General features: G+C 47.5%; 1 protein-coding gene across 1 annotated transcript in view; it reads right to left on the reverse strand.

Moving 5' to 3' along the window:
* The window catches only part of St8sia1 (ST8 alpha-N-acetyl-neuraminide alpha-2,8-sialyltransferase 1), a 124,797-nt gene extending 101,023 nt beyond the window's left edge, over positions 1-23,774 (reverse strand). Inside the window, exon 1 of the mRNA XM_060384431.1 lies at positions 23,187-23,774. Coding sequence (XP_060240414.1) covers positions 23,187-23,419 — 233 coding nt within the window. The 5' untranslated portion in view covers positions 23,420-23,774. The remainder of the gene's footprint in view (positions 1-23,186) is intronic.
* Positions 23,775-27,153: the final 3,379 nt, after the last annotated feature.

Genomic DNA, 27,153 nt, shown 5'->3' on the forward strand with positions numbered 1-27,153 from the left:
CTGTAAAGTATGTCTGCTTTCACTTTCAGTAAAACTTGTTTGCTACAACTATCTCCTGTGTGTGCATTTGTGTCACTAATTTCTCCTCAACCAATGTGCAAGAACAAAGAAAACCCTCTAACATCCATCTGCTCAGAACACAAATGTTGACACTTCCCTTTTGTATACATTTGCCCCTCAAAAGAAAAAGCCTGCAAACAACCATTCTGGATATATTTTTCCCACATGTGTGTTTGTGAATACACTGGAGACTGAGTGTGTTATGGAATAAGGCGAGTTATTTGGAGTAAGTACTTTATAATCCTTAAAGACATGAGCTGAGTATACACTGCGTGCCATGTGAACAGGAGACCCAGTTCTACCTGCCAGCGCCTACATAAAAACCCAGGGTGGAGATGCAACTTGCTATCCCAGGGATGAGAGGCACTGGCAGGCGGGTCCCTGGAGCTCAGTGCCCAGCAAACCAGGCTTAATCAATGAGCTTCTGGCTCAGGGAGTATCCATGTCTCAAAGAAACAAAGCAGCTGGCCTCTGCTGGGCAATACCCAACGCTGATCTCCACATGCACACAAATACACAGCCACGTGCAACTGCATGCGTGCACGTGTACACACACATGTGCAAATACACGAAGAAAGGCTGATTCATCTGAGGAGATACACAAGAAGTGAATGAGCCATCATGAGTCTACACCCCCAGCCCACACAGAGCCCTGCTGACTCAATCCCACCAGATCCAGAAGCAGCTGAGGCACAATGATGGAGAGCAGAGAAGACACCCAAGAACCTGCAGGAAGCAGGGCATCCTTGCAGTCTTTCCTTCAGCAAATTCACTGACACCAGAATCACTGTAGACTGTCAGTCATCAGGGGGGTAGTCAGATAGCTGATTCACAGGCCCAAGTCATGCTGACCAAAACAAGGCCTCCTTGCAGGCAGCTAACTTCCACAACTCATGACTCACAGCCAGAGCTAACTTTGTTCGCTAGCGCGTCTACTGCGCAGAGCATGTCTCCTGAGCGGAGCATGTGAAAACAATCAATGCATCATTAATAAAGTGGCTGTCGTGAGACATTAAGAATCCCACCTGGAACAACTGGAAGGAATTTTTAAGCAAAAGGGGGAAATGATAGCAGGCTCCGTGGGCAGAGGAAAATACAATTCCAGATGCAAATAGACCAAGTGTGTCTGGATAGTGTCAAAGTTCCCTGGCTGGTGGCAGCACTTGAGGCTCCAATCTTATGTAGTGTAAGCTTGTCTCCTCTCAGTCTCACACTCCCTCATTCCTATCTTCCTCCCTCCCTCACTAACTCTCTCTCTCTTTCTTCCTCCTTCCTCCCTCCCACTCTCTCTCTCATCACAGGTACTCCAGGCTAGTGTCAAAAGTCCTATGTTGCTGAGGACAACCTTGAACTTCTGATCCTCCTGCCTACACCTCTTTGGTGTTGGGATTACAGGCCATGTGCAGCTTATTCAGAGCTAGAGGTCAAACCCAGGATTTGGTTGGTGTTCAGCCCAGCCTTCCTCCTTCTCTTCTGATAACATTACAGTTACAAAGTCATTTCCTTATCACGAGGATTGAGTCTCTTAGCTTTGTCCATTCTGTGCTATCTTATCTGCATTCTAGATTCGGCTCACAAAAACAGTGTCACTTTATCTTAATGAGTTACTCCATCACCTGTATACATCACTGAGCTCAGCATATGATTCAGTACATGTATACCACCTACAACCCTAAAACCACCTAGAAGGCTTTCTTCTCAACTTACATATCAGTATGTCTTGAATATTTACATCTCCTTGATTAAAACAACCTCTTCATTAATATATAGTTATACATGTTTATGAAGTGCAATGTAATGTTTTTTTATTTGTAAAGATTCTTATTGTGTTTTTAAATTACGTGCGTTCGTTAGCATGCACATGTTCGTTAGAGTGCAGTTGCCTGTGGAGGCCATAAGAGGGCATCAGGCTCCCTACAGCCAACCTTACAAGCAGTGGTCAGCTACCTGACACACGTGTTGGGAAGGGAACTCCATCCCTCTGTAAGAGCAGTATGTGCTGTTAACCTCTGAGCCAGGCCTCCAGCCTCCATTTGTGTTGATCAAATCACAATGATTGACATTTCCACTTCCTTACCATTTGTTTTGTATGGAACCTTGACATCCTTCTTGTCTAATTATCCAGGAAATATGTGATAGGTTACTACAAACCTGTCACCCCTTTATGCACTAGAACACTAGAACTGATTACATTTCTATGATCTACAAACTGTTACCCAACCTCCCTTCTCTCCAGCCTTCCCAGACGCGAGGATACTAGTATCTCTAGTACTAGACACTAGTATCTCTTTCATATGTGAGAACAATGTGAGAACAATATGTATTCGTCTTCTGTATCTGACTTGTTTCACTTAACATGATATCCCCTCTTTCCATCCATCTTGTACAAATGATCTGGCATCATTCTGTTTGCAGCTGAATACGACTCCACTGAATAAACGTGCCACAGTCTGCCATCCCTCTGCCTCCCAATGGGTAGTTCAGCTAACACAGGTGGTAGCAGGAAATGACTGAGGACCTTTCTTGGATCAGCAAATGCCATGCCCAGTGGACATACAGCCGGATGCAGCCATGTAGCCATACAGTGGGATAGCCACAATAATAGCACAACTATTTTTAGCTTTGTGAGACCCTCCAACTGACTGGACTATTTTCTGTTTTCCACCATTCCCTTTTCTTTGTGTCTCCACCACTACCGTCCGCCTTTGTGCAAACAAACTAACATAACTACCAATGATGCTTTGTTGTGGCTTCGATCTGCATCTCTCTGATGCCCCTCAACTGCAGCACTTTTTCACAGATTTACTGGTCATTTGAGTTTCTTCTCAGACACAGCTTTTAACTCCTGTCTCTGCCTCCAATGCCTGCCCAGTTAACCTACCACACACACATACACACACACCCCACAGACACAGAGACAGACAAGCAGATACCACACACAGACACAGACAGATCCATGGTCCTGATACCATGAACACCCATCCCCCCAAGCAGGCAACAGCTCCCAAACCTCTGCTGAGCTCCATCCTAGCTGCTCAAGATCTCCTTCCATTGACAGAGACTGGAAAATCAAGACATTGGAGTGGGTGTGGGTGGCGTGTGCATTCACAGGTGTGTGTGTGTCTGTGTGTGTCTGTGTGTGTCAAGGCCTGTGTTAAAGTCAGGCGTCCTCCTTCATCACCTTCCACCTCACTGACTGAGGCAGGGTCTCTCGGTTGATCGCCAAGCTCACAGGTATAGCACATCTGACTAGCCATCTTGCTCAGGGTTTGTGAGGTCCTCTGTCCCAAGCACTGAAATTACAGATGGGTCGTCATGCCTCCTTGGCATTTACATGGGTTCTGGGGGTGGAACTCCGTTCTTCTCCATTCTTCATGTCTGCGCAGCAAACACTCTAGCCAAGAGTCCAGCTCCCCAGCCTCACACACGAAGTTCTGAGGCAGAGCCAAGTTTCCTGTCTTCTGAACAGAGTGTCTGTCTTGCCTCTTGCTCCCCATCCCTCCACAAAGATCTAAGCTGTTTTCCTTTCCTCTCTCTTGGGCTCCCTCCTAAAATAATGACCTTTCCAGACAGAAGCCGGATCCATTTAATTTCAGCATCTCCCGGGGAGCTGTTTCCTGTCAAACTGGCCACCTTATGCCACCTAAGCACAAGAGGAAAATACAACCAAAAACCAGAGACTAGGGAGCGGGAGAGGAGAAGGGACAGCAGAAGAGCCCAGAAAGACCAGAGCAATTAGGGAAGACAGACTCAGGTAGGCCCAGACTTCTACACACACACACACACCTCCTCACAGAAGCTCTGTGCTGTGCCTGAAGCTGCAGTTCTTAGAGCCAAGCCGACCACAGCATGTTTCTGATCGCCGCAATGGCAGTCTGGATGGTTGTAGATTTCCATAACCAGTAAAGCAGCACGCATTTGAGGATGAGTCTTGGTGGCTAGACTTACTGTATCCACAAACAATGAGAGGAGAGAGAAGAGACTACAAACAAGGGAGCATCCAAAGGCATTTCCAAGTTTTCTTTTTTAATTTGTGTGTGTGTGTGTGTGTGTGTGTGCGTGTGTGGGTGTAATGTGTGGAGGACAGAGGACATTTGGATGTCAATTTCTTTCCACCGTGGTTTTCAGGGATTGAAGTCAAGTTGTCGGGTTTTCAAGGCAAATGCTTTTACTCGCTGAACCATCTTGCTGCCCCCCCCCATCCTTTCTCTTTAGGTTGCGCCGGGCAGTGTTTACAGAGTGGGCTGGGAGCAGAGTCCTTGCTCGGCCCCTCACTGCCTCTGTAGCCTTCACTTTCTTCCTTAACTGAGCCCTTGACTCAAGGTCACAGAGCTGCAAGCCAATGTACGGGGAGAGTTAAGTAAGAGAGAGAACAAAGAAATTCAGACGAAAACTACAGAAGCAAGCACTAAATGCATGCTCATTAAAGAAAATGAAAGCATAAGAAATAAATGCAAGGAAAGAGAAAACTACCACCATTTATAAATACATATAGCAGTATATTTCTAGCAAACTGGAAGGGATGAGCTAGGAAAATTTCACTTTGAAATTTTTAGTGAGCGAGCTAGATGTACCTAACAATACCTTTTTTTATACAAACAATAGCCTCATAGTCACTACAGTGAAAACAGAGTGCTAAATGGTGAAGTAACAGAAGAATGAAAAGGCGTGAAATACCTTTAAAATGATCTCAAAAACATGGAGAAAACAGAGACTGATACTCCAACCAAGGACTATGCGTGGAGATAACCCAGAACCCCTGCACAGATGTAGCCCATGGCAGCTCAGTCTCAAGGTGGGTTCCATAGTAATGGGAACAGGGACTGTCTCTGACATGAACTCATTGGCTGGTTCTTTGATCACCTCTCCCTGATGGGGGAGCAGCCTTACCAGGCCACAGAGGAAGACAAAGCAGCCAGTCCTGGTGAGACCTGATAGGCTAGGGTCAGAGGGAAGGGGAAAAGGACCTCCCCTATCAGTGGACTGGGAGATGGGCATGGGAGGAGAAGAGGGAGAGAGGGTGGGTGAGGTTGGGAGGGCTACAGCTGGGATACAAAGTGAATAAATTGTAATAAATTAAAAAATAATTTTCAAGAAAATATTTAAAAAACATGGAAAAAACAAGCCTGAATACTCTATCTAGGGAAATAAAATAAGCATTGAATATTAATTGAATATATATCTTATGCTCAGGCAGAAAGTTTCAATTTTGTGGTAAGAATGCATAAATTAATTGCAATTCAAATAAGAAGTTTCAGTGAAGTTGAAAACTATCTCTACTGCACCTAAGAGAAAACTGTGACAAGAAACAGTAACCAGCTCCCTATCAGATATCAAAATAGCTGGTATGGCAGTGCGTGCCTTTGATCCCAGCACCTGCCAGGCAGCGGCAGGCCGATTCCGTGGGTCTGAGGCCAGCCTGGTCTACATGGTAAATTCTGGGTTCAGCACTCTCCCAAACAAACAACAGCAACCAAAGCCCTAAAAATTCACAATGTGGGCTACAGCTATTGAATGAGTCAGACCTTTGAAAGGAAACAGAGAAACTTGAGGAAGAAAAGCAGGACTTTCAAATAAGACTCCCACATAGAGAGGCTCGGGCGGGTACAGGTAGACTTGGCATTTCACAGCCCTGGCTGCAGCGAGCTTTGGGTTTGGGTTTACTGATGTCACCTCTCTGAATAGTGGGGTCAGGTTACCAGCTCCGTCATAAAAATACTATCTGAAAATACCTTAGGCTGTGAGCATCAGGACATAAAGGTCCTGAGGAGGGACGGGTCAGCAGTTAAAAGTATGAAATATCTTTGCAGAGGACCCGAGTTTAGTCCCAGAACCCATGTCAGCCAGGTCACAGGGCCTTTACCTCCAGGTCCAGGCAATCTGATGCCTGTGGCTTTTATAGTCATAAGCCACAGAGGACGACAATGCAGCCAGTCCTGATGAGACCTGACAGGCTAGGGTCAAATACAAGGAAGGAGGACCTCCCCATCAGTGGACTGGGAGAGGGGCATAGGGGGAGAAGAGGGAGGGTGGGATTAGGAGGAGATGAGGGAGGGAGCCACAGCCGGGACACAAATTGAATAAATTGTAATACATGATAATAAAAATATATATTAACATTTTAAAAAAATTTAAAATTGATGACATCAATTTTCTGATGGTTCCTAAAGTCTTTATAGAAAAAAAAAATAAGCAGAAGGAGAGTCAAAGACCAGACACTGGAAAAACATCTACCGTGGATCACATGCACACTAAGTGAGACACTGATAAGTGAGCCTTGACGGGAAAGGACATGGTCAAAATGGCTCCATGCTTTAGGATTTAACAATTTTTTATGTTTTATATTAATCACAGGTTATTTACTTTGTATCCCAGCTGTAGCCCACTCCCTCATTCCCTCCCAATCCTACCCTCCCTCCTTCATCTCCTCCCTGTCCCTTTCCAAGTCCACTGATAGGGGAGGTCCTCCTCCCCTTCCATCTGACCCTAGCTTATCAGGTATCTTCAGGACTGGCTGCAATGTCCTCCTCTGTGGCCTAGCAAGGCTGCTCCTCCCTCGCAGGGTGTGGGGGGGGGGGAGGTCAAAAAGCCTGTCATTGAGTTCCTGTCAGAAATAGTCCTTGTTCCCCTTACTAGGGTACCCACTTGGATACTGAGCTACTATGGGCTATATCTGAGCAGGGGTTCTAGGTTATATCCAAACATGGTCCTTGGTTGGAGAAACAGTTTCATAGAAGACCCCTGTGCCCTGACATATTTGGTCCTTGTGGAGCTCCCGTCCTCTCCAGGTCATACTAACTCCACCTTCTTTTGTACGATTACCTGCACTCTGCCTAAGGTTTGGTTATGAGTCTCAGCATCTTCTTTGATACACTGCTAGGTACAGTCTTTCAGAGGCCCTCTGTGGTAGGCTCCTGTTTGTTTTCTCCTACTTCAAATGTCCATCCCATTTGTCTTTCTAAGTGAGGATTGATCATCTTACCCAGGATCCTCTTGTTTATGTTCTTTAGGTGTACAGATTTTAGTATGTTTATCCTATCTTATAGGTCTAGTACCTACTTATAAGTGAGTATATACCATGTGTGTCTTTCTCCTCCTGGGATACCTCACTCAGCATGATCTTTTCTAGATCCCACCATTTGCCTGAAAATTTCATGATTTCCTTGTTTTTTTTCTTTCCAATTCTTTTATTTTTAATTATACTTTATTTACTTTGTATCCCCCCTCTAGTTCCCTCCCTCCTCCCCTCCCAATCCCTCCCTTCCTAGCCCTTTTCCACACACTCCCCTCCCCAAGTCCACTGGTAGGGGAGAGTTTTTTTTCTTCCTTCTGATCCTAGTCTGTTAGGTCTTATTGTTGAGTAGTATTCCATTGTGTAAAAGTACCACAATTTCTGTATACATTCCTCCATTGATGGACATCTGGATTCTTTCCAGGTTCTGGCTATTACGAATAAAGCTGCTATAAACATGGTTGAGCAAATGTCCTTGTTGTGTACTTGAGCATCTTTTGGATATATGCCTAGGAGTGGTATAGCTGGATCTTGAGGAAGTAGTATTCCTAATTGTCTGAGAAAATGCCAGATTGATTTCCAAAGTGGTTGTACAAGTTTACATTCCCACCAGCAATGGAGGAGGGTTCCCCTTTCTCCACATCCTCTCCAGCATGTGTTGTCACTTGAGTTTTTGATCTTAGCCTTTCTGATGGGCCTAAGGTGAAATCTCAGGGTCATTCTGATTTGCATCTCTCTTACGGCTAAGGACGTTGAGCATCTCTTTTAAGTGTTTCTCTGCCATTCTATACTCTTCTGCAGAGAATTCTCTGTTTATCCCATGCCCCATTTTTTAATTGGATTGCTTAATTTATTGCCTTTTAACTTCTTTAGTTCTTTATATATTCTAGATATTAGCCCTCTGTCATATATAGGGTTGGTGAAGATCCTTTTCCAGTCTGTAGGCTGTTGTTTTGTTCTGACGACAGTGTCCTTTGCTTTACAGATTTTCCGTTTCATGAGGTCCCATTTATTGATTGTTGCTCTTAGAGCCTGTGCTGTTGGTGTTCTGTTCAGGAAGTTGTCTCCTGTGCCAATGAGTTCTAGGCTCTTTCCTACTTTTTCTTCTAATGGATTTAGTGTATCTGGTTTTATGTTGAGGTCTTTGATCCACTTGGACTTTGATTCACTTTTGGGCAGGGTGATAAATATGGATCTATTCATTTTTCTGCATGTGGACATCCAGTTGAACCAGCACCATTTGCTGAAGATGCTGTTCTTTTGCCATTGAATGGTTTTGGCTTCTTTGTCAAAAAATCAAGTATTCATAGGTGTGTGGGTTTATTTCTGGGTCTTCTATTCAGTTCTATTGATCCACCTTTCTGCTTCTATGCCAAAACCATGAAGTTTTTACTATTGCTCTGTAATACAACTTGAGATTAGGGATGGAGATACCTCCAAATGATCTTTTGTTGTACAGGATTGTTTTGGAAATTCTGTGTTTTTTTGTTTCTCCATATGAAGTTGATAATTTTTCTTTCAAGGTCTATAAAGAATTGTGTTGGTATTTTGATGGGAATTGCATTGAATCTGTAGATTGCTTTTGGCATTCTACTGATCCATGAGCACAGGAGATCTTTCCATCTTCTGATATCTTCAATTTCTGTCTTCAGAGACTTGAAGTTTTTTTCAAACAGGTCTTTCACCTGCTTGGTTAGAGTTATCCCAAGGTATTTTATGTTATTTGTGGCTATTGTAAAGGGTGTTGTTTCCCTGATTTCTTTCTTGGCCCTTTTGTCTTTAGTATACAGGAGGGCTTCTGATTTTTTTTTTTTTGAGTTAATTTTGTATCCAGGCACTTTGCTGAAGGTGTTTATCAGCTGAAGAAGTTCTCTGGTTGAATTTTTTGGGGTCACTCGGGTATACTATCATATGATTTAACAACTTAATAATCCAATTTTGTCATATGATAAGCTTAATAATCCAATAAATCCAATAAAACAATATAACTGTTTAGCAACTGTGTTTTGAGGAGTGTAACAGATTACTCCAGATTGGAGCAGTGACTCATGCTCTCTATGCTCTGTGGATCAGGAGACTCTCTGCTGAGCCATTCTAACTCCTATCACCTCATGAAGTTGCAGTCAAGCTGTCAGCTGGGGCTGCGGTCTTCAGAAACCAGGGACACCCTTCTTGGCTTCTGTCCAAGGCTGCTGCTAGCCTCAGGTCCTCCCTGGCCTTTGACCAGACCTCAGTCTCCTACTGCACAGGCTTCTCCGCAGACTGCCTGGATGTCCCCACAGCAGGGCAATAATCCAACAGAGAAAAAGAGGGCATCCAAATGAAGCCATGGGCTGCTCCTAACCCAGACTCAGAGGGATGCAGCGTCATTTCAGCAGTATTCTGCTCTATTTCAGAAGTGAATCACTAAATGCAGCCCACACTCAAAATGAGAGAGGACAGCACAGGGCTTAAGTACCAGCCAGGGGAATTCTGGGAAACTGGGAGCCATCCTGGAGGCTGGGCATCAGTCTTCAGGATAAATGAGAGACACATGATAGATCATAGACAGACAGACAGTTGGAACCTATATGATATCTGATAAATGATAGTTGATAGGTGATAAATGATTGACAGGTATGCACATGATTAATCAATTAGAGTTAGATGATAAATGATAGGTAGATGATAGATTACTAGATAAGCAATAGGAAATAGATAAACGGATGCTAGATAGATGGATAGAGACTAGATTCTAGATACAGACAGAAAATTGACAGAGAATAGATGACTAAGTAAATGATAGGTAACAGGCAGATAAATCGATGCTAGATAGATAACGAATAGATAATAGACTAGATGACAGATACAGATGATGATAGACTGGCATGATAAACACAGATGTGGATGACACAGACATCTGCATCTCGCCTGCAGAAAGGGGATTATACATCCCTATTTGCTTAAAATAGCCCTCACTCATGCCAGCAGTCCCGGCAAAAGCGGTAGATTTCACCTTAAGTGTCCTAGCTTGGATAATATTATGTGCTAGAGAGGAGCCACCCAGAAGGATAGCCATGGAAATATACTGTTACTGGTCTGTAGGGATAAGATCCAGGCGGCTTCTATACTGCCTAGTACCCTTCCATAAGCTTTAGCTTTGTAATAAGAATTCATGAGTTTATTTTATGCATGTGCACAACATCACTGAGATATCTTTCTGAGTAACGACACAAAACATTATCACACAGACATTTCACAGACAGGGTCTAAAGCCCAAAGAAAGGTCCCTGGAGATTTCCACAGCCATGTGAAATGAGAAGTGCTATGACTTCACCCAGCACAGAAGCTCTCTGAGGAGTCATTCCTCTCCTGCTTCTCACAAAGAGAACGGCTCCAGCCCTGTGACCACAGCACACTTAATAATGTGTCTCCACAGATGCCAAAAGCAGGAAGGAAGGAGGTCAGAGAGGCAGTGAGGGGAACAAACGAATTCTCCACTACACTTCAACCAGACACCACAGATACAAAAGGGGGGAGAGGCCCCTTCCTGTCCTGGAAACATCTCAAGGCTTTGGTTGTAGAGAAACGGAATGGCTGGGGGCTCTCGGTCCCAGACTGCAGCTTTGCCACTAAGATTCACCCTCTTGGGGAAATGGGTGGCAGCTTGTGAGCTGTCTCACGCCTGGAATCCCAGGCCTTGGGGAGGCTGGCATTGAAAGGATTGCCACAGAGCTCCGAGCCAACCTGGGCTCCAGAGAGCAGCAGATCAGCCTAGGCTACAGTGTAAGTGTAGTGAGACACTATCTCAAAAGAAAAAATACAAATAACAAGACTGCAATGGAAGGATTACCAGACTTTGATTGAACTCGTCGGTGGGAGGAGTAAACACTGGTCTGCCTGTGAAAAGGAAGTTCCTGGGCCCTCAAGAAAGTCCATTTACCAGCAAAATAACCTCTCTAAGTTTCTTTAGTTTCTTGGGCTTCAGTCTCTCCACCAATAAAAGGACCATACCAGGATGATGATGTCATCCTACAGGGCCACCAGGATGATGATGTCATCTTACAGGGACACCAGGATTGTGTCAGCATCCATCCAGAACTTATGAGAGGGGGCCACACTGACCATTCCTTGAATGCTGGTATCTACCACCAAGGACTGTCTTGGGCAAACAGCGGTAGCCTATTTCTCTGTAAAAAGAGGGACAATAACGTGTACTTACGATTGTTAAATGCAACGCTACATATGATGCTTAAAATAGAACCGACAGAAGGTAACCACAACACAAACAACCGTATTGCTAGGAATACCATGGGCTGTAAAACTAAGCTTAAAATCAGGTTAGATCAAACAGACACGCTGCACAGACAGCATGTATTATGCTGCTTACACGTAATTGGGCTCGGTAAATGTTAATTAAATCTGAACTTAATTCCCCATATTGCATCTCTATTTTAAAAAGTTTTTGGACAGAGTACAAGTGATAAATCTTGGAACCTGATACACAAGGGGAAAAAATCCACAGCTTCTTTACTGGGTCTTTCACTTTGTCACAGGGTTTAGTGGGTTTCACACTGGAGATGCAGCAGTTGAGTGGGTTCTAGTTCCATGACCAAGTCTTCCAGAGGCCACTGCAGAGACTAACCAGTTGGCTGTCCCATTTCCTCATGCAGCACAGCACAGCCAATGTGGACTAAAAATTTTGGAGGGAAAGGGGCTCGCTGAGGAGTGGAGATTCTTCCCTTCCCTGAAGAAGAGAGGACACAAGAGAACACAGATTGAGGAGCTGGTCAGAAAGTCATTACTTCCTACTCTGTTGGTAGACATGGTCTACTCCTAAGTTTCCTGGGCTAGGAGAAGCAGCAAAAGCGAGCTGGCAGTATGAGAGACCATGAGGCAAGACATCATGACACAGCTACAGAGAGAAAAGAGGAGAGGAAAGGGAGGGTGGAGAGAGAAGAAATTGAGCATCATGTTGCGTGCTTGGGGTGTGCCGTTGTGGTAAAGTATGTATGAGGCTCTGTATCAGCGACTGGGTTTGAGGAAACAGCAGCTGATTCAGCACATAACTATATTAAAATACGAGTTGTTTCATCTCCTGAAACTGAAGCCAAGTCCTCCACAGAAACCACCCTGACTTTTCAAGTTTTGAACAGCATCAGGTTTGGAGGGCTCTCATCAGGACAGGAAGAGGACAAGGACAAGGGAGGGAAGCAGGCCTCCTGGTACCTGGTGGATTCACACGGAAGAAAGACTGAGAAGGCCTCGTCAATGATGGAGTGCCATGTCCTTATGTCATGGCTACCACTTCTCCAGAATTAGAGGAAAACATGGGTTTCCTTCCTGGATAATCAGGGGAAAGATGCATGGGAGGCTCTAAGGCAATCACAGTAAACTTCAAGGGAAGATACAGCAAGGGCTATTTCCCAGATAGATACACCATTCCTGGACTATGAAGAGAGCCGAGGCAGACATGAACAGCCAACTGGGGGTAGAGCGCTGACAAGCTAAGATGGCGCCCCTGGCCTGGAAGACAGGAGAGACCTTGTGGGTAACATACACGTATTCCACCTAAGAATGCTAGTTGTGAACAGAAAAGGGTTCCAATAATGTGGCCAAGGAATGTCAGAGACTCATCAGAAGAGTTAAGCAGGGTGGGAGGTGGTTGAGGGACTCTGGAGATGGCTCAGTGTTATAAAATTGTTTCCTCTGAGACTGAAATATTCCTTTCCGTAGGGAAACCTTTCAAAGTGGAAAGTAAACAACTCAAAATACAGGAAGTTCCTAAAACTGATCACATTCACTCATCATCAGATTGAGCCATAAAAGCCGTGCACCGTTCTTAGAAGGGAAAGCCAAACTGCAAAGACGACTCTGAGACCAGACCAACTGCCTGGAAGAAGCAAAACCCTCTGAGCTGCCTGACAGAGGTTTAGACCACAGCCGCTTGGAAAGGACACTCTCCAACCTGTCAATCTGCCTGCAGGGTGTGCAGAGTGCTCCCGATTTCCAAGCTTTCATGAGCTGTCACCCACGCTGGGGTGGGCTTTGGTGATACAGCTATCTTTGAGTCATTCTTGCTTTTGTAAGTAACCCCAATAAATCTGGTTGGACTTTGATGGTATCCATAGCATCTGTTGCGGCCCCCCTGTCTGGGCTGGGTACCCTTGGGTTGTGTCTCCCCAAGAAAAGTTCTGTCCCACAACACAGTGGAGCCGTCGTTAAGAATATATAAACCAGGCAGACATGGTGGTGCACACCTGTAATTTGAACACTTGGGAGGCAGGAAGAGTGGGAATTCAGAGTCACCCTTGGCTAGTTGGTAGGGATACAAGTAATGAGACGGAAGTTCAAAGCCAACCTGGACTACGTGAAATGCTGCCTCAGAAATTGAAAGAAAAAATTATGTTTGTTTTTCATTCCATATTAAGCCTCTCCCATTCCTGGCTCCCGGGGTCTTACCCCAGGGGGCTGGGCAAGGGCAGCAACAGCTTAGAAGAAGAGTGTTCTCAGCAAGCTAGCCTGCACCCCAGGCTACGTTCTACGGGTGAGTGAGCCTAGCTTCCCCCATGGATGATGTCTGCTCCTGGTTCAGAGTGCTTTTCCCTCCAACATTTCGCATGTTGCCCGGGACAGAAAGAGTCTGTGGATATTCCCAGACCTCCCATCTGTCGGTCGCCGCACGGGCCTAGAACCGAATGAACTAGAAGTGCTTGTGCCCTCGTTTCTCTGTGCAGCGAACACACAGTGAAGTTCTGAAAGTGACATTAACGTGGGCTTATGACCCTGGATTGCAACCCAAGACCACATGACCAAGTGCGGCCATGCAAACCCGTAATCCAAGCACCCAGGGAGGTACAAGCAAGAGGAACAGGAGTTCATCTGAGACCATCCCGGGCCACATAATATCCAAGAAAAGAAAAAAGGGAGGAAAGAAAGTTGGACATGGTGGCCCATGCTTATAATCCCCGTGCTCAGAAGACAGAAGCAGGGCATGAGTCCCAGGCTAGCCTGGACTAAATAGGACGTCTATGCTGAAAATGGAGAAATAACACGGTGTGGGACTGGAGAATGCTGCTGGCCTGGACTGACCTGCTGTGTGGTCACATGCTCCACATGACACCCTGTGTCCTGGTGACTTAACACTGAGGCAACATGGCAAACAGTGTCTGACCCAGGGGGATCCAGGCTAGAGGGTGGTCCACGGAGCAATGAATGAAGTCACGCTGAGTGAGCTGGAGTGTGCTGGGTCATCGATGGAACCCTACCTCATAGGTACCCAGACAACTCTCTACTGGCTTCCAAGGCAAGCCTATTTCTGTCCATCCAAACAATACTTGTTAGACACTTAGTGAGACTTGTGTGGGGTGTGAGACAGATAAGCATGAACAAACTCTGAACACTGGCCCCAAAACACCAGAGAGGACAGTGGCCAGCCACGTCACACAGGACAAAGAGGACACAGGACAACGACAGAGGAGGCCGACGGCCTCTTACTTGACAGCATACAACCACCAAATACTGATCCAACTAAAGGTCATTATGGGGGTTTGTGCCTTTGTAACTCAACCTCACCCTCCTACAGAAACTCTCCACACTTCTAATTTTAGGGAAGTGACTCCCCAAACTGCACTTGCAAGGTTTCTATTTTGTCTGAGCTACTTTTTTCTTGCCTTCACATCTCAACCTCAGCTTGAAGGAAGGCAGGCTTTCTTTTCGCATTACCACCTAAATTAATTGCTTAAGTCTCCCCCCCCCAAAAAAAAACCATGTTGGAAGTGGTTTGATAAGACTGTTATTTTTCTGTTGATTGAACCTCTGCACTGGAATGAAGAGGGTAATTGGGAGATAGCCTTGTGTGCCACTGACCCCAAATAAAGGCCCTCCATGGGGAGAGGCCAGTGCCAGGAACAGATCCAGTGTGTGGAAGTTTTCCTAACTGCTTTGACCTCTTGAAAATGTATCTAAGGGCAATTTCATCACTCTAGTAATCATTGTGTGTCTTGGACTTACGTAAGCACCCTCTGTTCTTTTTCAAAAATGGAAAAACTCAAAGTGCCCTTAGCCAAAGTCAAAGGCATCCGATGAGCAACCATCTGAAGCAGTTCAGGAGCCGGTGTAGGAAAGACACCGCCACGATGGTCATTTGTAGCCAGCTGCGGTGGCTCACGCCCGTAACCCCAGCACTTGGGAGGCTGAAGCAGGAGGACTATGGCGAGTTTGAAGGCTACAGAATGAGACCCTGTCACACAAATAAGCAAACAAACAAAAAAGATGCTGACTGGAGAAACTTTTACAGAAGAGCAACTGTAACGGATGCTCAAGGACAGGGTTGAGGTGTCTTACACACACTGAAGCACCTGCTGTCTGAAGGGCCATGGCCAGTAAAGCGTGCCAGATGCCACTTTATGCAAACAGTGCTACCTTTAACATTTCAAAAGTAGAACTTTTTGGTTTTGCTTTTGATCCCAGGCCAGCGCTGATGATCTTGAATTCCTGATTCTCCTGCCTCCGTCTCCCATGTACTGGGATGACAGCCGTGTGTCAACATGCCAGTTTATGCAGCCCTGGGGTTCCAGTCCAGACTTGGCACACACCTCTACCAACTGAGCCGTGCCCTTTGCCACAAAGCAGAATTCTTTAAGGGCCTTTTTACCTCTCTGTTTATATAAAACCATTCACCAAAGATACAGAGAAAGGGCTTCAAAGGGTCAAATACATGCTGGGAGTGGTGGCGCATGCCTGTAATCTCAGAACTTGGGGAAGCAGAGGCATGTGGACCTCTGTGAGTCCCATGCAAGCCTGGTCTACAAAGCTAGTCCAGGACAGCCAAGGCTACACGGAGAAACCCTGCCTCAAAACAACAACAAAAACAAAAGAGTCAGCATACAACTTTGCCAGCAGCAAATTTGTCTTTATGAAAGCTAGCTTTCATAATATGGCAACTTTTCAAAAACAACAACAAAAAACTCGCAAAAAAATGTTATTTTTCCAAAATAAAAATCATAAAGCTGTATTATCACAATTTCAAAAGTAACAAATATATGACAAAATGCCAATAAGTATGATTTTGAGTGAAAAAGGAAGATGTTAAGCTAAGTTTACAAAACATACACAACTGAGTAACAGAGACACGTGCAAGCAATGTGGTTATTCTGAGCACCACTAATAGAATTAAGATTTTTTTTCTCCTTTTTGCTGAATTTTTAATTATTTTGTATTAAACATGCATTTATTTCCAAAAATCACACAGATAATAACACTATGAAATGCTCAAGTGAAAATCAGGAACATGAAATCATTTGCATATTTCTCATATCAAGTTCCTAAACTGAGCGCCTCAGTCGAGTCTCAGCCATGTGGAAGGCAGGCTGCAGCAGGGGCCTTGGCTGGTAGGAAGGAGCGACCAGCTGAGCCTCCCCAGACGGAAAAGTCGATCAGCTGCTTCAGGATTATTATAATTACGCAAAGCTGGCAGATTGCATCCATGGGGGTACTATGTTAGTTAATGTGTTTAATTTAAAATGTTGTTGTTTGTTATTGTTGGAGAGAGATTTAGTTGGGGGTCTTACTATGGAGCCCAGGCTGGCCTCAAACTCAACATCCTCCGGAGTGCTAGGATTACAGGTGCGCACTGCAAGGCAGGACTCAAGGTTACCAGCTGCAGATTTTATGAAGTCAGGGACCCCACTTTGATTCCTTGCATCCCCCTCCCCCCCAATAAGAAGCATTCTGACAGGAGGCGTGGTTGATGAACAAATGGCTGATGCCTTATATCTAATGGACCCGCTATCTTCCTCAGAGGCCGTAGGCGACAGCACAGCTCCCTCCGTACCCAGCACGGATGGTGAGCGTGCCCCATGGGGTCACATTCATTCCCATACAGTCCTTCACTGAAGGGACAATTGTAAGCATAGAATGTGCCCAAGACATGGCTTTCCTCCTCACTGTGGATTAATGATTAGTGATTATTCCGTGCCTAATCCCTCCAGGTACCGAGCATCGACAATCAAGACCCAAAAGGACTAAAGGAATCCTTAGTCCTTTAGAAATCCCACCACTCAGGAGGGAAATGGATGCAGGAGAATCAGGAGTTCAAGGCTAACTTCCACTATACAATGAACAGGAGCCAGCCTAGGCTCTGTTAGATCCTGCCTGAACAAACAAATATATCACTTAAAATCACAACTCATTAATAAATTACAGAACAAGGACCATAAACTGAATGTCCAAGATCCTTCCAAGGTAGAAACAGCCCTCCCTGTCCGACATCCTGGTGAGAACTGTCTCTAGACTCACCATCAGCTTCCGCCTTAACTGTCATCAGAATTCCACAAAGTCAAATGACAAGACAAAGGAGCAGAGACACTTAGCGACTGGTTTATGGTCACACAGCTTCCAGCAGAACCAAATTTGAGTGAAAGCTTAAAAGCCTTGTGTTTTAACTAGAAACTTCCCAATGCTGATAAGAGAGCCTGTAGGGAGCACGAGAGCCAGCATCATTCCAAGATGACCCACAGACTTCAAACAAGCCACACCCTAAATTGACATACATAATCAGTTAGCCCAGCTAATTTCCCAAAATAACCGTCTCTTTCTTGAGAAACTGAACTCAGGCCGACACGAATCCTACACAAATGGCCCATTCGAAAACCACTTCCTCTTTTCACCCATTTTATTTTTAAGACAGGATCTTGATGTGGTTGAAAATTACTCTGGAGCCCAGGCAAGCCTTGAGATTTTTGAACTTTTTGACTCAGTCTCCCCAGTAGCTTCAACCATATGTCCAAGGCAAAAAGAAGATAGAGACAGCCTGGGGAGATGGCTCTGGCCATGCCAGGGTGAGGGTCTGAGTTAGCACCATGCACCTGCAATCCCTGTGCTCCTATGTGGGACGGGAGACGGAGGCAGGAGGATGTCAAGAAGCTCCAGTGTGTGGCACAGGCAGGGTTGAAACCAGAGACTGTGCCCTGGAAGTGAAAACTGAGGTTATGCCAACACACCTACACCTGAACTCACATAAAATATAAAAGAACTACAGAGGAGGAAGAGGAAGGAGAAAACAAGGAAGACGATGCTTTTAGCACAGCCCAGCAGAGCTGGGAGGAGAGGGGACAGGATAAAGGAAGCCGAGCTGAGGAGAGTCGCCGTGGCCTGAGCCTCGGTTACATGCTAGATACATGTGTAGGCATTTACAGCGTGCTGCCTAGTCTGATCTCAGAGCCATCCTACAAAGAACATTTTATAGGCCAGTAGGCAGTGGAGACACCAATGGGAGCTAATGTCAGAAGCACTATTTACAATCACTGTCACACACCCAAGAGGTGAGTGGGAACTGGGCTGGTGACTAGTAGGAAGATGTGATCCCAGGAAAGGAAAATCAACATGGCCTGGTCTTTCTCCAGGACAACTTCAAGTCCAAACCAGAACTGGATGGGCGATGATACTGGAGACAGGAAGCCAAGGTGCGGCTGGGGGAGACACACGCGTGCCTCGGCTGCCCACCATCGCTAGAGAAGAGCAAGAGGTTTAAGTCAAACAGCTCCCAACTGGAAACCAGCTCCACCTTTTTGTTCCTGGGTCTCTCTGATTCCCACAGTTTCACATGTGAAACGAGGCATTAAAAAAAATCCATTTTATAGAGTTGCCTGGGGTCAAGAGCTAGAGAACAAGGCTGAGTACATTTTATATCCAATAACTCCAAATGACAGGTTTTTCTTCTATGTTGATTATTGCCGAGACCCTTCCGTATTTTAAGCCATAGCATAACTATGACCTTGTCTTTTGGGTTGGATTGTTGCTTGCTGGCTTGCTTTGGAGACCGTCCCCCTATGTGGCCTTGAACTCACGATCCTCATGCGGTCAGAGTCTCCCGAGTGTCAGAACTTCAAGTGTGTACTTACACTCAGCTTCTAGGTTATTAAGTATCACAACTTATTACAAGTCCCCAAGCTACTTTTTCATAGGTCATTCTATAACCCTCCAACCTGACAGACATTTAATAGGCGTGCCACACCCTGATAACCACACCCTCTTCACCAGGACAGTGTGGCAAAGGCTGAAGCCTTGAGAGCCATGGCTGCAGAGGCGGAGAGAGAACTCCTGTTGCTCTCTGGCTGGCCAGCCTAAACTGCTTGGTGAGCTCCAAGTTTGGGGAGAAGCCCTGTCTCAAAAAAAAGGGAGATGATGTTTTAGGACTGACACCTGAGGTTGACCTCTGGGATCTGCAAGCATGCACACGCATGTACACACACACATACACGTGTGTTCTGCATTCCTGTGCATACACACACAGCCATTATGAAGTAGTAACACATCTTCTGTCCCCAAAATTCCCTGGTGACATTAGCCCTGCTAATGTTAGTCTGCATCTCTCAAGCAACAGCCATAAAGGCATTCAGAGACCAGAACCATCTTTCACTGACCTCCAAGCCAGCTGGTCCCTGAGTCTCCATGGGAGGCTTGGGAAGTTTCCAGAGAGGAACCACACTTCCATCTCTGTGCTGGAAACAGCCTCCAAAGCACCACCCCACTTCACTCCCCTTCAAGGCTATGACAAACCCCGTCTTCTCTCTGAAACCTGATTTCCCTCCTTCCGCTTGATCTTGATGTGCAAGTAGCAAGTTTCCAGGACTTCCCAGCCCTTGGGGAAGTCGTGTTTCTGTCGCCGTGCCCCTAAGTCAAGCAGAGATGCAGCTGGCGGTCCATGTGCACTCTCACTTCACCTCGGCCCTTGTAGACTTTTCACACATCTTATTTCACAAGTCAGGGAAGGAAGTGCTAGAGTTGCTTGCCTTACCAATAGTCCACAAGCAGGAAAGGTCACAACCACATTTGGTTCCCAGAGTTTTCCCTCAGTCATGCTGCCTCTTGTGGGTTGCTCAACATCTAATTGGTTACAGTCATATCTGTTTAATTTTGTTTCTCCCATAGGAGTGTAGTTAACTCCTTCCGTTTAAGGAACCAAGACACATGCATTCATCTTTATCCATTAATACAAGGTTCTCAAGGGAATTTAAAGTTAACAAAACAGGGGAGGGTACTGCAAAGGTAGCAAGGCAGCTAAGAGCACTTGCTGCTTTTGTAGAAGACCCTAGATCAGGTCCCAGCACCTGGCTCACAGCCATCCATAACCCCAGTTCTAGAAGATCCAATCACATCTTCTGTCCTTTGTGGACACCAGGCATGCAAGTGGTATACATACATGCAGGACAGACAACTATCTTCATGAATTAAGAACAAATAAATCCTTTTAAAAGAACACCTATAAGGCCTCCTGGAGCTGGAGGTACTGTGAGGTTGGGTACAAGTTGGTACTCATTGGTTACTTTGGCTGCAGTATGATGGCTGTTATCACGTCAGGTGCTAAGAATAAAGCCTTACACATATGTTCTGGATGGGGGCTCATTTCTGACAAGCAAATGTATTGGGTAAGGAGCGAGCTCATGGAGAGACACAGGCATTCCACTAGCTTAGCATATAAGCCCCACCATGTAAGCAGTCAAAGGGCGCAGGACAGTGAGGCTGATAATCTACCACCTCGTGCTGGGGTACTCCCTGCTTAGTTCACAGTCTTCGCAGCTCTGAACTGCTGTGCTGCTGTCTCCTCAGTGCTTGAAAGAACTCCCATCATAGATGCTGACTCACAGGTTCTGGGGCAGAGTGGGAATCCAGAGGGTAAAAGAGCATCTGAGATGCTGGACTGGAGATGTAAGGAAGTCCTCTCTTCCATCGACAGGACGTTGAGTAGGGCTTCCAATTTACTTGCTTATTTGCTTTGTCCCTGGTGAGACGCCAAGCCCTTCCACCCTAAGTATCCGGTACATGAGGTACACAGCAGTCACACACTAGGCATTGGCTAGGCGGCTGCAAATGCATGTCTGTATGTAGATCTCCCTCTACACATACATATGTATGCCACTCTCCCAGGATTCATCACCAAGTGTGTGCCTGTCTCCTCACATAAATACACAGTGGCTATTTGCATGGACATCTCTCTATCTGTGGAGATGTTTGGGACTAGAATAACAAAGGTGCATGCTTGCCAAAGTGGGGACTCCTTAAAGCTGTAAAGGCCTCTAGCTCACCTGTCTATCACAAACACATACCCCCACCCACCAACTAATAATCCAGATGTCTAAAAATTAGGACTTTTATAAATGTTCAACAAAAAAGTGTTTTAACTTAACACTAAATTTCTCCAGCCTTTCCAAACTGTTTGGAAACAGTATTTAATAATGAGCTGTTTATTAACTTAAAGACTCAAGGAAGGAAACCTTCCTATAAATGTGACAGGTGACATATTTTGAACTCCTACAGGCAGCCCATAAGTCTTCCCTAGAGTTGTAACATGTAGGAGGTTAGATGATAATCACAGATACACCATTTTCCAAACACACAGTGTACTAGACACTGGGTATCTTTTTTTCAGTTTAAGCATTAGCACAACACTCAGAAGAAGATGTTACTGTCCACATTTTATAAATAAGAAAGCCAAGATTCCCAGAGTTGAATGACTTAGTGAAGAGACTTGCTCTGAGCCTGGCGATAACACAAGCATTGCACAAACTCTGGATTCTAATCTGAAGTTTAAGTTGTTTTCAATGAAGTGAGTGGTTTTTGCAGTTTTACAGGCACCGAGTTTGAGGATGTGTGCTTAGGCACATCTGATGGAAGATGGACTAAACATAATCGTTCTCGGAACACAGAAACCAAGGACAAAGACCACGCAGGAACAAGCAAATGTGTCTCAGAAACCATCAGCCTGTGCTTCTCACACTATGAAGCCTTCTTAACAAGAGCCCTCTCAAAAGAAATCTGTTTTCTAACAAGGCTTCAATATACATAACTGGTTCTTTCACTGCAAGCCAACGGGAAGTTTTTAACTCACTTCCATCCATTGCTGGAGCAGAAAGGTGCCTTCTCTCTGCAAAGCGCCACTGGGGGAGTGCTGTCAAGGTGAAAGCAAGCTCATCTTTGTAGACCCTGGAAGAACCGCTTAACCTCTGGCCTTTCTAAGAAGTGGGCCTAAAGACAAATTATTTATTTTTAAAGATTTTGCTTTAGACAATAGTAGTAGGAATGGTTTCCACTGGCTCTTGCCTCTCTCCCAGCTCCTCCCTCAACCCACTGCCAGAAGAGGCCATCAAGGCAACAACTTGAGGCCAGGAGCTGAAGGTGAGAAGGCTCTGCCAGAGCCCCGCCAGTTCCCTCCGAATGCTGGTAACATGCAGAGATTCTTAGCTGCGCTCCAGTTGAGCTACCCAACCCCTGCTGCAAACCTGTCTTCTGCTCAGATTAACACCTCCCCTCAGGAGGAGAAACTACCAGCTGGAGAGCTCTGTGCTGTCCTCTCTCAAAACTGGCCTTCATCTTGTTTATCTTCTGATTTCAGGTCCTTCCCTCACACACATCTCTCCAAAACATTCTGAGGCTAAGATAAAAGGAGCCAGGCCCTTTGGAGAGTTAAAGAGACGAAGATTCCAGAGCCCGGACTTCATCCCAGCGCCTGGACTGCGCTGTAGATAAATGAATGACCTTGGGCTAGTAACTTGTTCTAGCAAAGAATCAGTCAGAGGAGAAAACATGTCCTCAAAAAGTTGTTGAAATTTCAACACACAAAACTCGTGCAGTTCTGGCGCTTGGTGGGTCATGGTTCCTCACTCCGGACTCGCAATGGGTACACTGCGCAAAGCCACGGTGGGGCCCGGCTGGTTTCCACGTTTTCGTGGCCCGAGGTTGCCCATCATTCCTGCGTGGTTGATTTATGTTACAAACTGCCCCCGGACGCTTCTTAACCTACTTCTAGCTTACTCCTCCTTTGCACCAAGCATCTACCGAGTCCAAGAAATAAATTCTTTGAAAGTAACAGGGTCTAAGCTGTCTGGGTCTCCCTTCCCACCAGAGGTGACCGGTCATTTGCAAAACACAAGGCAGAGTCGGGAAAGGTAACAAGTATTTGCTTACGCAGAGCCTTGAAACACCTCTTCGGGGACAGGGATGGGACGGAGACCTGAAGTCTCTAGGTTGGGCATGGCTCAGAGGGCGCAGGACGGGGACGCCTCACAGGCGACCCTGTCCTCCGCGCACTAACTGGAAGGGATGCTGGAGGGGAGCGGCGGCCAGCAGTGAGTACCTGAAGAGCCTGGCTGCGGTCTGGTTCCTCCTCCACGCCGCGCGCTGCGCCAGCACTCCTTGCACAATCTCCTTCTCGTTGGGCAGCCGGTAGACAGGGAAGACGTACAGCCAACAGAGGACCACCACGCAGAGGGCACTGGCTCCCACCGGGAGCCGGGTACGCGGGAACTTCCACGCCAGCACGGCCATGGCCCCTCTAGACGTGTGTCGGGCCCGCCCGCAAGGGCTCATCGCAGCCTTGGCGACCCAGGGTCTGTGGTTGGAGCCTCAGCCCAACGCCGGGGGAAGTGGCCGAGGAGGGCAGCCCCGCGGCCGGCGCCCCATGCACACACACGCACCTCTGGCTTTCCAGCTCGCACACGCGCGGCTGGGGAGCCCCCCGCCACGGCCCCAGAGGTCAGCCACAAGGATCTTCGCCAATGCAACTTTTCCGGGGATCTCTTGCTAGAGGAAGTGGCCTCCGGGCAAGTCACGAGCCATGGTGGCTTTCCCTGCGGCCGGCCGGCCGGCGCTGGAGGGGTCTGGGAGGGAGAGCAGCAGGGCCGGCTGCTCGCACCTCACTGCAGCATCACGGCCGCCCTCGGCTGGGGTCCTGGGAGAGGCGCGGCGGGCTCCCGGACATCTGACCGGCTGTGTCCCTTCCAGAGAGAGATGCCCCTGCGTCCTGCGCCGCCCTTTCCCCGCCTCCTGCGCCGCCGCGGTGCCCGACACCTCCGAGACGCGCTCTCCGCGCCGCACCAAGTCCTCGGAAATTTCCACCGCGGACCGCTAGCCCGACCCCGGCGCCTCGGCCGCGCCCGCGGGGACCCCCGCTCCGCGCCCCTCCAGGACGAGTCCAGAACTCGCTCTCCTCAGTTCATTCCGCGGCGCGCTGCAGCCTTCCGCTGCGCCCCGGGCTCCGCAGACACGCGCCCCGGGATTGGTGGAAATCAAGGTCTCCCCCGCCCTCCCCCCACCCGCAAAATTGCCTCCCGCGACCCGCTTGGGGCCGCGATGGTAGCCCAGGGCGCAGGCCCCTCGCCGCTGCCCTTGTTCTCTGCAGAGGGAGACAGACAATAAGAGCAGCCCCTCTGGCGCAAGCCGGACGCGCGCGTCTGTCTATCCCAGAGTGTGCACGGACGCGGGACCCGCACCTCGCGTGCCTGGGCTGCGGTCACCCTCGCCTTTCTGCAACTGATTGGTCCCAAACGAGCATCCAGGAGGGTGGGGAATATTTATTCCTTCCTGGGCTCCCTTAACCAGATCAGCCCGTCCGCGAGCTACGGCGATTCCATGCGCGCGCGCGCGCGCACACACACACACACACACACACACACGCACACACTGATGCCGGCGGGCACGAGGGGTGGTGCGTGCACACGGGGATCCGCCACCTCGCCTCCACCCTGCAGAGAACAGCGCTGCAGCCACATCAGCGTGTGGCTGGCGTCCCGGCCGGCGGACCTGGCGGGAGATAACGCCTCCTCCGCCTCTGCACATTAAAAGGCTGTTTATTCTTAAGAGGCTGCAAAGGCAAGCTTATCGCAACCGCGACCTTGGGAGAGTGCCACCCTCCAGGACCCGCCTGGCGGAGAGATCCGCTGTAAGCCATTTCTGCTCGCCCTGGCAGAAGGCTCGAAAGCTCTGGTACCTCCTGGCGGCCGCCTGTTCGAATTGCTCAAGCATCCTGTGGAAGGACAAAGGAGAAAGTCTGCAGCCTCCGAAACCGGCCAGCTTAGTCATCACAGGACCGAATTTCTCAGGCCACAGTTCAGCCAGGAGCAGGACTCGAGGCGGCCCACACCGGCTGGCTTGTGCCCGGTCTCTTTCTCGCGCCTTCAGCACAGAGAAGTGAAACTTGAGGCACCGCCGCGAGGGTCTACAAACCGCGGATGACTGTCGTTCATGCCACCAGCATCACTGTGCTCTTCTTAGGAAGACTGCTCGAGCCCGCCGCCCCACGGGGAGGCAGCGCCCAGAGGGAATCTAACGCTGGTTAAAGATTACTCTTGCGACTGTAGAGACGCTCTGGCGGTAGAAGCCTGCTGTTTAGACCTGTGTTCAGTTCCCAGCACTCACTGCAGGCAGCTCACAGCTCTAAGTCCCCTTGGGGGTGGGGGATTGTGGCCCTCTGGGGCACCCATACGCAGTGCACATACCTCCACGCAGTTATAAACACAGAATTTTAAAAGAAAATAAACGTTAAAAGAGAACGAAGCTCTCTCCGCCCCAGACCTCTCTGTTCTAGGAAGACAGGGTGGGACACCTTTCAAGGGCTTCCACCTTTCAAGGGCTGTAGATGCATCATCTACAGCTCTTCCTTCCCATCATTTAAACAAAGCACAAATGATCCCAATTCCTCTCCCTCCAAATCTCCACAGAGCTGAAGAGTAAATGAAATAAACCGACAAGCAGAAAGTCACACAGGTGTTGTGGGACCCACGGAAATGTTTCCTTCCCATCCAGTACTGCGTGGCAATGTGCCCTTGCTCCGTCTTTTCTGACCTATAGCCCAGTGTTATCTGATTTTACTCCATGCTTCTCGGTAGCATTCACAACGGCTCCAGCGTCATTCCCTTCACCTTTCCAAGTCTTCAGTGTGTCACGTCTGTCAGTGTGGACTGATGGAGTGACCACGGGCTCTTCCCTCCATACAAATCCACTGACTCATTCAAAGTCAAGTGCATTAAATTCTCCCTCGATAATGAGATGCTCCCAGACCACCTAAAACACCAGTTTTTCAAGCCAGAAAGATGTTTCAACGGGTGAAAGAGTTTGCCATCCTGTTGGCGTACCTTTTTAAAATTCTTATATTTGTTATATCTCATTCTCCCTACTCCACCTCAATCCCTTCCAAAGGGTCAGTGGGAGAGGGGGAGCAGTTCTCTTAGCTGTTTCCTGCTGGGTGGGGTCTTTGGGTTCCTTGGAGCCAGTCCAATCCTTGTTTCAGGGGGATCTCCAACTTTTTGTCTCACAACAGCAACCAGGAGCCAGAGGGAGAAGCAGGAGCCTTGTTCTTTCTCAGATCTCCACACTCTCCGGGCTCTGGCATTTATTCTCTCTCCAGAGTCCTCAGATTTAAACTATCTGCAGCTGACAAAGGGCTCCTCCCAGAGTCCGGATGAGGCAAATAATTTGCTGCTGTGGACAGTCTGAATCCCACATCCCACAGCTGGGACCAAAACAAAAACATGTTTCTATTCACAACACCATCAAACACTGTAGAGTTCTGTCCCCAGAAATCATCAGAGAAAGAGAGCTGATTGTTGAAACGTGTCACGCAGTTGATCACAGGCCAGTGAAAGGTGAAGGGCTGGAGAGTCGGCTCAGTGGTTAACAGTGGGTACTGCTCTTGCAGAGGACCTGAGTTCAATTCCCACCCCCATGTCAGGTAGCACTGCACCTCTTAGAACTCCAGCCCCAGGAGGATCAGACACCTCTGCCCCGGCAGACACCTACACTAGCGCACATACCACACGCACAATTAAATAGAAATCCGATAAAATGCACGTTTATTGCAGTATTGATGAACACAGGAGCCTTGCTCCCAGAGGAGGAAGGACGCACAGATGTGAGAACAGGCCTGGCACTGAGGAGAGCAGATCTGTGTGGGTGACATGCGCCTCAGTGAGCTACACGGTCGATGTGACGTTGGTCCCGCTCATCATTCCGATGGGATTTCGCGTCAAGCAGCAGACACACTTTCAAGCACACCTGTGAATGCTTCTCCAATGAGGTTTTAACTAAGAGAGAAGACGCACCCTGAACTCGGGCAGCACCCTTGGTGGCATCCCACACTGAACAGAAAGGAGAGCCGGAGCTGAGCACCAGCGTTCACCGCCCTGCCTGCAGGCTGTGGAAGCAGGGTGGCCCACCACTTCAGCCTCTGCAGCCACGCCCTCCCCACCAGAATGAACTGTGCTCTGCAACTGTGAACCCAAGAGAAGCCTCCCTCCATCAGCTCGGTCTTTTCTTTTTCTCTGGTA

This window comes from Meriones unguiculatus, chromosome 5 (assembly GCF_030254825.1).
Source record: "Meriones unguiculatus strain TT.TT164.6M chromosome 5, Bangor_MerUng_6.1, whole genome shotgun sequence".
Lineage (NCBI taxonomy): Eukaryota > Metazoa > Chordata > Mammalia > Rodentia > Muridae > Meriones > Meriones unguiculatus.